The sequence below is a fragment of the Lynx canadensis genome, chromosome A1, assembly GCF_007474595.2.
Source record: "Lynx canadensis isolate LIC74 chromosome A1, mLynCan4.pri.v2, whole genome shotgun sequence".
Classification (NCBI taxonomy): Eukaryota; Metazoa; Chordata; class Mammalia; order Carnivora; family Felidae; genus Lynx; species Lynx canadensis.
The window spans coordinates 168,804,219-168,818,034 of NC_044303.2; the positions used below are offsets into that span (position 1 = coordinate 168,804,219).

Consider the following 13,816-nt stretch of genomic DNA (forward strand, 5'->3'; position numbering starts at 1 on the left):
CGGAGATCAACAGATGCAGCCTCTACCAACTGAGCCAGCCAAGTGCCTCAAAGTTTTTAAATATAACAAATATTTGGCAGAACTCACCAGTAAAGCAATTTGGGCCTGGAGTATTATTGGAGGGAAGGTTCTTAACTACAAATGCAATTTCTTTAACAGATACAGAGATATTCAGATTATGTACTTCTTGAGTGTGCTTTGGTAATCTGTCTTTCAAATGAATTTTTCATTTCATTAATTTATTAAATTTATAGGCATAAACACATACAAAATTCCCTTGTTATCCTTTTAACATCTGTAGAATTGTAGTTATGACATGATATTGGCAAGTTGTGTCTTGTCTTTGTCTCTCTGTCTCTCCTTTTCTTAATCAGTTTAAGTAGAGATTTATCAATTTGATCTATTTTATCATAGAACCAGTTTTTAATTTCAATGATTTTTCTTTTATTTTTGTTTTCCATTTCATTGACTTCCACTTTGATCTTTACTATTTCCTTTCCTCTGCTTACTTTGAGTTTAATTTGCTCTTCTTAAGTTTCATAAGGTAAAAGTTTATAACGTAGAAAGTCACCAAATTCAGATGTTCTTTTTTTTCTTATATAGGTGTTTAGTGCTATTTAATTTTACCTAAAGGGTAATTTAGCAGGATCACACTAAATCATCAGTGTTGTGTTTTCATTCTCATTCAGTTAAAAATACTTGCTAATTTCTCTTTTGATTTCTTCTGTACTCATGGGTTATTTAGGATTGGGTGCGCAAAAGAGATCATCTACAGACCTCTGGGATTCCCTATGAGTTCTCTATGGGGTTCTCTCCACTCTGGTGGTCTGTCCTCTGAACTCTGGCTGCCTTGGTCTCCCTGGACTTCCTGTTCTGTCTTAACTCAAGAGTGTCTGCTGAGTTTTGCCTGGGTTACCCGCCCCCCCCGCCCATGCCCACCCTGTGCTATGTGCTGGAAATTCTTTCAATGCATTAGATGGAAGCAATCATAGGACTCCTCTTGCTTCTCATATCTCAGGGATCACTGTCCTTAGTTGTCTGACAGCCAGTGTCTTGAAGACTACTGTTACATATATTTTGCCTGGTTTGGGGGATATTTCAAGGAAAAGAGTAAATCTGGTCCCTATTGCTCCATCTTAGCTAGAAAAATAAATCATTTTATTCTGTTTTTTATATATCATTATGAATTCAAGATTTTTGTACATTTGGTTTGCTTTAACCCATTGCAGCCATTTTCCTTTTTGATATTCAAAGTAAGCCAACTTAGGCCACTGGGAACCATTTCATGTTTACTTTGGGTCCTTTTGACGTGTTTCTATTAGTTCATTCAGTGGCAAATGATATTTAGGCACCACCATCTAGACGCTAGGGGTTAATTACATATTTGCATTTCTAAATCTGTTTTTGAAGAGTAGGAGGGAAAACAATATAGAAATATTTTATATTTATAAACAGATACATTGCAGTGAAAGAACAAACATACCTGTGTTGGAGAAGACTCAATTCTGTCACATACAACACGTCACTAAGATTCTCAACTGTTAAATGGAGACCTCAAAAGTTCTTATTATTGCTTCTTAAATATGGGTCTCAATGTTTCCAAACACAGCCTAGTTAACCTGACTTTATCTTCTCAACTTGGCTGCATTCAGTCTTAGCTATTTCTGGACTCTAATTTGCAATCATAGGAGCCTAGAAGGAAGACCTCCTACTCTAAGATTATTTGATATTAGCAGAATTTATCTGAAGACTAAGGGTATTTCGTCAATAAATATTGCAAAATGAGTAACAGTCTAGTCAAGGCTGAGAGCATCAAAGTAAAATTGAGCCCAATGAACCATAGTAATAGGATATCAATATTTTTCCACCTATTCCAAATCTTCTGTCTTCTTGCCCTTGGTGTAACAAATCCCCAATTTTCCTTTCTAAATTATTAATTTGGTTTCTTAGTTTCAGGGAAACCCCCCTCATAGTCCCTTCTAGGTTAATGATTCTGTTTTTAAATTTATTTATTTAAGAGAGAGAGAACAAGCATGTGCACAGGAGAGGGGGGAGCAGAGAGAGAGGGAGAGAGAATCTCAAGCAGACTCTGCACTGCCAGCACAGTGCCTGACACAGGACTCAATCTCAAGAACCATGAGATCAAGACCTGACCGAAATCGAGTAGGACTCTTAACCGACTAAGCCACCCAGGGGCCCCATAGGTCAATTACTTTTAAATGCATAGGTTCTTCTGGGTACAAAAAACTCTGAAGATAGATCATCTAATTTAGACACATCTCTTCATAGACAGGAAACTAAATCATGGAGGTTTTATGTCATTTGCCTCTTTTAGCAAACTGAGAGCCAGAGACTTAGAAAAGTAATATATTGGAAAGAATTTCTAAACCATGTAAACTTAAACATATTTACACCAATAGCTCTCAACACTCTGCATCTCACATCTCTTAAATCATTAATTTAAAAATTATATACCACGATGATAAGAAGGGTAACACAACTTCCTCGGAGCATTTATATATTTATAAACATTTTGTGAATGTAAATTACATTTTGTGCAATATCTGAGTATGAAAACTGTCAGAATGCAAATATTTTAACCCAAAAGCTTTTATTTTATTAAAACCTGAGTTCTTTTTTTAATTTTTTTTAATGTTTGTTTATTTTTGAGAGAGACAGAGACAGGATGTGAGTGGGTTAGGGGCAGAAAGAGAGGGAGACACAGAATCTGAAGCAGGCTCCAGGCTCCGAGCTGTCAGCACAGAGCCCCATGTGGGGCTCAAACTCACGAGCTGTGAGATCATGACCTGAGCGGAAGTCAGACGCTCAACCAACTGAGCCACCCAGGTGCCCCTAAAACATGATTTCTACCCTTAGTATTCAAGAGATAAAAACAATTAAAATAGCTTTAGAGAAGCTATGCATGCTTAAAATTCTATCTTGCCTTTATTTGAATCCAGGAAAATAAGCAATATTATACCACCAACCAGTCTTCTCATCAGAGCAAAAGACTTTATTGACCAACAAAGAATGATCCTCAAAAGTCTGTGGACTGGCTTTGATATTAATCCAGTAGATCCAAACTACTGACAGTCCAAACCACCAATTCTGGCCTATAATCTTCAGAAGAACATTCTCAGCAAATTCAGCCTTCCAACGCAGACATTTGCTATTTGCTATAGCTGCTATTTTGTCACTGAGAGTAATTCTGATCTTTTAAGTACCAGTGTACCATAATTTTTGGCCATCTCAAAATGCTCAGGGAAGCACTTACTGATCTAATAAGTCTTGTTTTGTCTTTAATGAGTACAATTTCTAGCGATCATAAAAATCCCACATATGGTCATTATAACACTTGTTGTGCACAATCTGTTCATCCAAAGGCATTTCTACTCTACACTATAAACAACATTAGATGTGACTAGAAAAACATTCATCCACCAAGATGTTCCAGGCCAAGGTTATAGGAAATGAATAAAAATTATGGTCATGTATGGTCTTGGTTACACTAAGATATTCTGATAGAACAATAATTGAGAATGATGTGTTTTTCCTCTCCACCAGCTTTAGTCTCTGATCCTTAAAAAACAATTAAAGTTGGTCAGTTATCAGTCATTTAAGACACAGGACAATCACAGGATCTGTTTCAGACACACCAGACCAAAACAGTGATTTGAGTCTCTATCAACTCACAAAAAAACAAAAAAACAAAAAAACAGTGATTTGATATTCTTCTCTCAAAGTTTGCTCTGATTTTCAAGCAACTTAGATATAACAAAATCCATTTTAATACTAGGAGTAACATTAGCTTAGCATTTACTGCAATTTTGACACTGAGGCAAGCACCTTGCGTGTATTATTTCAATTAATACCCTGAAAAATATTTGTCTACTCAGCTAATAAGTGCCAGAGACAAGATTCAAACTCAAGCAAACAACAGAGCCCAGGCACCTATCCCCTGTGCCTTTATTGGAGAGTCCCACGTAACTCATTATCATTTGCTCTCTTCCTAGAAAGAAAAGGAAAAGATTATTTCCCACTAAACTGTAAGCTTAAAGAGACCTGAAGAGACCAAGCCCTAAGAAACCTGGGATCTCAACCGGTTTATTTCAACATTGTGCTGCTAACACAACAGTTTCCTAAGAGTAGTGAAATGAAGGAAAGGTGAATGAAAAGGTTACTCAACTACAAAGTGGGAAAGGTAAGGACTCATACCCATTATCCTAAGTATAATATGATGCAGCTGAAATCTATCCAATGACAAATTTCAGATAATACACAGGTAAATTTTATAGTCATCCATTCTTCATTACACACATGTAAGAATTAGCTCCTAATTATTTTAAAGCTCTGGAGTAAAGATGACACATAAGTGAGAGATTACAAAGGAACTGGCATTTTCATCATTGCCAAAATATGATATTTTATATATTTGGTATAAAAGTGAACTCTCCTAGAAGGTTAATTTTTGACATAAATTCACCTCTCTTTTCACCTTACATTTTCAGCTTAATCATATGCATGAGACATATGTACTTCCTAAAAGCCAAATGCAATAAATTAACATTTAAATAATTTTTGTTAGATAGATCAGTTTCTTTAATGCATATATTTATCTCATAGTCATTGGCAATGAAAAAGCAAGAAAGTAAGCTTTCTTGTTTAAATTAATGTTCCATTTAAGAAAGGATAGATTTTGTATTGTTGCTTTAAACTGATCTCAACTACCAAATCCTAGTACACTTTTATTTTTTTTTAATGTTTGTTTACTTTTGAGAGAGAGACACACAGAGTGTGAGCAGGGGAGGGGCAGAGAGAGGGAGACACAGAATGTGAAGCAGGTTCCAGGTTCCAACCTGTCAGAACAGAGCCTGATGCGGGGCTCAAACTCAGGAGCCGCAAGATCATGATCTGAGTCGAAGTCTGATGCTTAACCAACTGAGCCACCCAGGCACCCCAATCCTAGTACACTCCTGTAATGGTCTGACTGTTCCTCACTCAAATACATTTACCAATGCTAGGGTGCTGATATGAATGATAGAAAGGCTAAGGAGATGCAGCCACAGAACCTACCTTGGTTAGGTGAATGACTCCTTTAGAAGTAACCGAACAACCCATGAAGCCAACGTACTGAAGTTCAGGACAGTGCTCAGCAAATGCTTTCACTGACTGATCTGTTACCTAGGGAAGGGACACGAATAAAGTTATTCAAAGTGGCATCCCAGCGAGTTTAAGGATTTGGCTCCTGCAAATTCCCTCTGCCCTACCTCGTGTCATTAATATTTCCCTTTCCGTTGGCTCATTTTAATCTGTTTGCAAACATACAGCAATATCTCCTGTGGGTTTTTTTAACTTTATTTCTTTTTCAAGTAATCTCTACACCCAACATGGGGCCTGAACTCACAACCCCAAGATCAAGAGGCACATGCTCTTCTGACTGAACCAGCCAGGCACCCAAGATGTCAACACTCTCCATCACCACTTCTTCCTAACAATCTCTCTCAATATACATATTTTCTATTGACATATAATCCACACACTATAACATTCACCCTTTCAAAGGGTACCGTTCAGTGGTTTTTAGCATATTCACAACTGTGCACCCATCTAACCCTAGAACATGCTTATCACCCCCAAAAGAGTTGCCCTCAATTCTTGGCAACTTTCCACCTCTATGGATTTGCCTGGTCTGAACATTTTTTATCATGGAAATTATATAACTGGTTCCTAAAAGACAACAATGGTCTCTTTATAAGGTTTCTACCTTCAAGTATTTCTTTCAAGGAATCTGACTTTGCCCCTCGCTGCTTCAAATTCTTTAAATTAGGGTGGTGTGATGATTAATTTTATGTGTCAACATGGCTATACAATGGGGCACCAAAATATTTGCTTAAACAGTGTTCTGGGTATGTCTGTGAGGATATTTGTGATGAGATTAACATTTGAGATGGTGTACTGAGTAAAGCAGACTGTCCTCCCCAATGTGAGTGGGCCTCATCTAACCCACTGGAGTTCTGAATGTAACAAAAAAGCTGAGTAAGGGAGACTTGGCTCACTCTCTCTCACTCTAGCTCTTTTGTTCTCGCTCTCGCTCTTTCTCTCTCTACCTGGCTATCTTCAAGCTGAGACATCAGTCTCCTACCTTCAGATTCAAACTTGGACTAGAACTTACACTGTTGGCTCTACTGGTTCTTATGCCTTTGGACTCAGATTAGAACCATATCATCAGCTTTTCTGTGTCTCCAGATTGCGACCTCAGGTTTTAGAACTTCTTGGCTTCCATAAATGTGTAAGCCAATTCCTTACAATAATCTCTTTATAGAAACACACACACACACACACACACACATTTTCTCTCTCTCTCTCTTTCTCTCTCTCTCTCATACGGATTCTGTTTCTCAAGAAAACCCTGACTAATGTAATACATATTAGAATTCCCTGAGGAGTTCATTAAATATTCAGAGCCAAAAGGGTGAGGCCCAAGAATCCCTATTTTTAATAAGCCCCTGAGTGACTCCTAGGCATGTAAAAGCTTGAGGCCCAAGTGCTGCCAAGAAGTTACCTTGACAACTTTTGACATTTCCACCTGGCCCTGCTTTAAACAAAGGGCAAAGTGAAATTCCTTTTTTGTCTTCCCCCACCTCCAGAAAATTTCAGTGTATAAAATTATCCTCTTGTAATTGTGCTAAAATTCTCTTCACTGTTCCACAAAGTGGTAGTTTATAAAAGAAGGTCCAAATATTCTCTACCATAGGCTTAATTTCAGTTTCATTTTCTTCACAGTCAAGATGAGATCAACAAGTTAAACACCTTTGTTAGTTTTTCAAACAGCAGTGACAAATCTCTTTTGCATTAGCTTTAATATGGGTGACACTTTGTATCTTCCTTATCTATTCTGAATAGATATTGGAAAATAAAGGTATGTGGGTAGCATTAATTCTAAAACAATCACAAGAACATTTTCCTAAAATAATGAAACCAACAGCATCCATGTTACATCTGATAAAAGATTAATTCTGCACTCAAAAGTAAAGTATGCTTTAGCATATTAAGGCTAAGGGTGCCATTGATAAATTAAAAATGGGCCTTCCTGACACTCAGCTTTCTAAAAAACATTATGTTAACAAAGAATGTTTCAAGCACTAAAATCGCCTGAAGCCTCAATGGAAACCAATTTCTATTTTTTAAAAAGAGGGTAGGGGTTAACAGAGGTTAAATACATATGGTCAGGTGGTTAAATACCCTGCCCAATCTCACTCTAACATCTAGCCTTTCCTACCTCCATCTTCAAGGAGGGGAGAGGAACTCAGATAAGGATTAAGGACACAAGAAAGCTCAGGTCCAAGGTGTTAAATCTTGCAGAGAGAAGAAAAAAGAGTATTAAAAATTTGGTTTGCGGGTCTTCCTCGTTCAGCTCAAGCAATCAGAACAAGAGAACTCAGAGGAGCCTCCAGCACCAACAGAGTCCTATAAGTCAAGCAAGACCAGAGTAAGTCCTTGGGATATAGAAACACTCTTAACTACGCTTGGGAATGTTTTAGGAGACTAATCAAAGGGCCTTGAAGATTCGGGCAGGGTCTGGCTCCATTCCAAAGAATAGAAGATATGTTAGAAATTTGGGGTTAAATATCTCACTTGTTTCAGGCAGAAATAAGTATAGACTGCAAGCAGCAGGTACTGGTGAGTATCAGCTTCTCTGGGACCCAGTAGTCTGCCTAACTCTTTTCAAATCCCAGGTGGACCACTTATTAGCTGTGTGATTTTAAGCAAGTCATTTCATGTCTCTATACTTTGTTCCTTCTATAACACAGAGAAAATAACAGTACCTAGCTCACAGGGTAAAATATGAGGCTAGATAAATGCATATAAAATGTTTTGAACAGGACATGGCTCATTGTAATTGCTTAACACATTTTAGCTATTATCATCATAATCATCCCAGGCTCCCCTTTCTTCTGTATTCTAGTTCTTAGCCAGGACTAAGGGGTTGACATGTGTAAGAAAATAATTCAAAAAAAAAAAGTGTAGTCAAAGCCTGCTGGCTTACCCTCCTACTTATTCCAAGACATTCTGATCATAATTTGGGGGCTCTAAGTTTTGGGCTAAACTGTGGGACGAGAGTGAGGGAGACATTGGTAGAACATTATTGAACCATTATGGTAAAAAGAATCCCATTTTGTTAAGGTTCTCAGCCTGACTGCACATCAGAATTACCTGAAGAGTTTCCTGATTTAATTTCTGGTGGAGATATGCCTTAATTTTATTCTAAAAGCTACCCCCCCAACCCAGAGAGAGTCTAACATGCAGCCTGAGTTTTGAACAAGTTCAAAAGCCTTTCATTCAAAATGTGGCCAACAGCACTGGCATCAACTTGGAGGTTGTTAAAAATGCAAAATCTCAGACCCCATCACAGACCTACTGAATCCTAATCTACAGTTTAGTAAGATCTCCAGGTGATTCCTTGTTTATTTGTTTTACTATTTATGTAAATAATCTGTACACCCAATGTGGGGCTCAAAATCACAATCTCAAGATCAAGAGTCTCATGCTTTACCAACTGAGCCAGCTAAATAGCATCCCCCCCCCCAGGTGATTCTCATGTACCTTAAAGCTTGAGAAATACTACTGAAGGGACAAGGAGCTATGACATCTTCTTGGGGAGAGGGGAGCAAAAACTGGGTAGTTATCTCATAAACCAAGTGCTATGGAGAATTATTTAAACAGATTTATTGGGGTATAGTTTATATACCATAAAATTCACTCATTTTATGATATAGTTTATTGAGTCTTAGTAAGCTTATACAGTTGTGCAACCATCACCACAATGCAGTTGAAAAAAATTTTTTTAAGTTTATTTTGAAAGAGAGACGGTGCAAGTGGGGGAGGGGCAGAAAGAGGGGAGAGAGCAAGAGAATCCAAGCAGGCTTCTGCTGCCAGCACAGAGCCCCACGTGGGGCTTAAATTCCCAAAATCGCAAGGTCATGACCTGAGCCAAAACCAAGAGTGGGACGTTTAACCCACTGGCCACCCAGATGCCCCACCACAATCCTTTTAAAGTGCCTCCACTGCACCATCCCCAACATGCCCTTCATCCTTTTTGCCCATATGCAGGCAATCACAGCTCCCACCCTTAAGCACCCATTGGTCTTGCTTTCTATCTCTATAGTTTGCCTCTTCTAGAAATTCCATATAAACAATTATACCATAAGTAGTCTTTGGTTTCTATCTTCTTTCACTAGCATAATGTTTTGGAGGTTCACCCTTGCTACATGGATCAGTCGTTGGCTCATTTTATTGCTGAGCAGAACTCCACTGTATAGCTCTACTACCTATCTATTCACCTGATAATAAATATTTGAATTGTCTCCAGTTTGGGCTTTGATAAATAATCATGCTGTGATCATTCACATATAATACTTTGTATGAACATATATTTTCATTTCTCTTGGATAAATATCTAGAAGTAGAGTTGCTGAGTCATGTAAGTTTCATTTTTTACACATTTTAAAAACTGGTTTGTTGTCTAAGTTTAAAAGTGCTTTATATACTCCAGACACAAGTCCTTTATCAGATATTTGTTTCATAAATATTTCCTTCCATTCTATGCCTGGTCTTTTCATTTTCTTAATAGTGGTCTTAGCTCTAACCTTTAGGTCTATTGTGCTCTAGGAGTTAATTTTTGTGAACAGCGACAAGTAAGGTAAATATTCACTTTCTTGCATATAAATATCCAACTGTCCTACCACCATTTGTTTAAAAAATTACATACTGTGGTTTCCAGAGTACAGATCTTTTACCTCTTTGGTGAGGTTTATTCCTAAGTATCTTATGGTTTTGGTGCAATTGTAAATGGAATCGATTCCTTGATCACTCTTTCTGGTGCTTCATTCTTGGTGTATAGAAATGCCACAGATTTCTGTATGTTGATTTTACATCCTGTGAATTTGCTGAATTCATGTTATCAGTCTAGCAATTTTTTGGTGGAGTCTTTGGGTTTTCCACGTAGAGTATCATGTCATCTGTGAAGAGTGAAAGTTTGACTTGTTCCTTGCTAATTTGGACGTCTTATATTTCTTTTTGTTGTCTGCGTGCTGAGGCTGGAACTTCCAGTATGATGTTGAACAACAGTGGTGAGAGTGGACATCCGTGTCATGTTCCTGACCTTAGGGGAAAAGCTCTCAGGTTTTCCCCATTGAGGATGATATTAGCTGTGGGTCTTCCATATATGGCCTTTATGATGTTGAGGCATATTCCATCTATCCCTACTGTGTTGAGGGTTTTTACAAAAATGGATTCTGTATTTTGTCAAATGCTTTTTCTGCACCTATTGAGAGGATTGTATGGTTCTTTCCTTTCTATTATTAATGCAGGAATGATAAAAAGCTCCAACCTGGAATCGTTGGCCTTGAAGGATCACACTAACTCAAAGACTGTGGGAAACCAGGCAGCACATAGGAATTACCATGCAAACAGAAATGTAGCTCAGGTTTTGGAAAGAAGCAACAAAAAATAAGGGAAGAATGAGATCAGCTTACAAAGCAGATTTTAATCTTTGAGTCAAAGCTGTGATGGAGAGAAAGAGGAAGATGAACCTCAGATTCAATAGCATTATCTCTTCACATGGCAGAGGTAGAGAAGGACCATATCCCTAAACTGGCATTCTAAAAGCCAGGCTACACTTTTATATCTGCATAAAGAGGATGCAGGTCCATTTAGTGTTACAATGAGAAAAAGCAATGATGGCAAGGAGTGTATGTCTTCAGAGTTGAGAGAACCATGAAAAGCCTGAATAATACAAACATGCACAAAGATTCTAGTAGAGCTTCAATCTGTGAATCTTTATTTAAAGTTATTTATTTTGAGAGAGAGCACAAGCGGGGGAGGGGGAGGACCAGAGAGAGAGAGAGAGAGAGAGAGAGAGAGAGAGAGAGAGAGAGAATCCCAAGCAGGCTCCACACTCTCAGCGCAGAGCCCAATAAGGGGCTCAAACTCACAAGCTGAAATCAAGAGGCAGATGCTTAACCTAATGAGCCACCCAGGTGTCCCTTAGTTTGTGAATCATTAAGAGGGCCTTCTCCAGTGGCTAACCTAGAAGTAAATGAAAACCAGAAATGCAGGGTACAAAGGGACAAAGGAAAAAGATGTTGGTTCTCATAAGTTCTTGGGAACTACACTCAATCAGATATATTTCTTCTGAGATCTAATTGTGGAGACAAGAGAGAAACATCTTCAGGAGGTAGAAATAATGGGCTTATGGGGCACCTGGGTGGCTCAGTCAGTTAAGTGTCCAAATTCGGCTCAGGTCATGATCTTACAGCTGGTGAATTCCAGCCCCACGTTGGGCTCTGTGCTGATAGCTCAGAGCCTGGAGCCTGCTTCAGATTCTGTGTCTCCTTCTCTCTCTGCCCCTCCCACACTCACACTCTGTATCTCTCACTCAAAAATAAATACTTAAAACATTAAAAAATAAAAAAAGAAAGAATTGGCCTAGAAAATTCTAATACAGGGGAAGTGTAATAGCCACTGTGGCAGAAATGGCCATATATGACTGAAAAACTCTTGTCTGGAATAGAAAGAGCAGAAGATAGACAGTACAGGGTCACCAATTTTGCTTGGTGAGTAAATGTTTATAAATGTGCTTTTGGATTGTGTTTTCATCTCTTGACACAGCTCACACTAAACCAAGATTAGGGGTACTAGCAGCCAAAGAGTTGAAGAGGGAGTAGGTAATAAAACAGCTAGATAATAATAAATGGCCATATTTACTAAGGCATTACCATATGCCAAACTAAGTCTTCTCTATGCATCATCTGGGATCTTCATAAGAGCTTTAAGAAGCATCATAATTTCCATTTCATAGGCCCCTAACATAAGCCTATTAGAAATTGACTTCCTCAAAATTACACAGCTAGAAGGTGGCAAAGTGGGGCTTACACTTTAGTCTTTTAGGTTTTTTTTTTTTTTGGTTTTTTTTTTTTTTTTTTTTTTTTTTTTTTTTAATTTTTTAATTTTTTTTTTTTTTTCAACGTTTATTCACCCTTGGGACAGAGAGAGACAGAGCATGAACGGGGGAGGGGCAGAGAGAGAGGGAGACACAGAACCGGAAACAGGCTCCAGGCTCTGAGCCATCAGCCCAGAGCCTGACGCGGGGCTCGAACTCACGGACCGCGAGATCGTGACCTGGCTGAAGTCGGACGCTTAACCGACTGCGCCACCCAGGCGCCCCTAGTCTTTTAGGTTTTGAGACCCATGCTCTTTACCTTATACAAACTAGAACCCTATCCCTAAACTGGCATTCTAAAAGCCAAGCTACACTTCTACATCTGCATAAAGAGGATGCAGATCCATTTAGTGTTACAACAAGAAAAAGCATTGGTGGTAAGGAGTGTCTGTGATTCATTTCATGGTGCTAATCTCACTCAAATGCAAGAGCTAAGTCAAGGCCTTCCCTTCAGCCCCAAAGAAGCAGAGTGACAGGGTAACATATAGTGTAATAATGACTTCAGGAATCGAATTTAGTGATTCATCACTTACATATAACACCCAGTGCTCATCCTGGGTGCTCTCCCTAATGCCTATAACCCATTTAGCCCATCTCCCTACCTAACACCCCGCAAGCAACCCTCAGTTTGTTCGATGTACTTAAGAGTCTCTCATGGTTTGTCTCTCTCGTTTTACCTTATTTTTAGATGCAATTTATTCTTGTTTTAACACTTAAAAGTTTTCTTGGAACTTGGGAGGAGAGATCTATCTTTATCAGAATAAGATAGATTCAATGAAAGGGATTTTTGTAATCTGAGCTGAAAGATTAACTTTGGGGAATGATTGTTAGCATATCTGGGAATGAAAGGAATTTGTAGTGACTCTAAAAAGGTAGAGCAACCTTTCGATACGTTTATGCTGCTGGCATTATAGAACGTACGAGTGTACTAAATAGTACATGAATGCACTAAATAATATAAAATTATTTCTTGACCTTGCTCAGAAAACTTCAATGTTTTTCCTAAACTTCACCCCAAAACTACTAATCCAGGACCCAGAAATACACACTTTTAACAAGTTTCCTTGATTCTTATAGAATCCATCCAGAAATAGCCCTATTTTTGCAGTCTTTAAAAAAAATTTTATTTAAATTCCAGTTAGTTTACATACAGTGTAATATTAGTTTCAGGTGTACAATTTAGTGGTTCAACACTTACATACAACACCTGATGCTCATTATGACAAGTGCACACCTATTTAACCATCTCCTTCTCCTCTGGTAACTATCATTTTGTTGTCTTTAGTTAAGAGTCTGTTTCTTGGTTTCTCTCTCTCTCTCTCTCTCTCAAAAATAAACATTAAAAAATTTTTTAAAAATAAAGATAAAAGAAACAAATGATCAGATAAAAAAGAGACAGACAGACAGAAACAGAGAGCATGAGAAGAGGAGGGGCAGAGAGACAGGGAGACACAGAATCCAAAGCAGGGTCCAGGCTCTAAGCTATCAGCACAGAGTCAGACACGGGGCTCGAACTCAGGAACAGTGAGATCATGGCCTAAGCTGAAGTCGGAGGCTTAACAGACTGAGCCACCCAGTGGCCCCTGATTATTTGTTTCTTTAATTCCGCATATGAGTGAAATCATATGGTATTTGTCTTTCTCTGACTGACTTTAGTATAATACTCTCTAGCTGCATCCATGTCATTGCAAATGACAAGACAGAAACAATCCTATTACTAAATCTAAAAACCATAGCTAACTACAACTTTCAAATATTAGTATTTAAGATGATCTTGGGTACACTTCAGGGTTATCTCTTTGCCACCTCTACTGC

At 38.3% G+C, this 13,816-nt stretch overlaps 1 protein-coding gene across 1 annotated transcript in view; it reads right to left on the bottom strand.

Moving 5' to 3' along the window:
- The window catches only part of FBXL17 (F-box and leucine rich repeat protein 17), a 500,142-nt gene that overhangs the window by 340,317 nt on the left and 146,009 nt on the right, over positions 1 to 13,816 (bottom strand). The window contains 1 exon segment of the mRNA XM_030326099.1: positions 5,074 to 5,181. Within this exon segment, the coding sequence (XP_030181959.1) occupies positions 5,074 to 5,181 (108 nt within the window).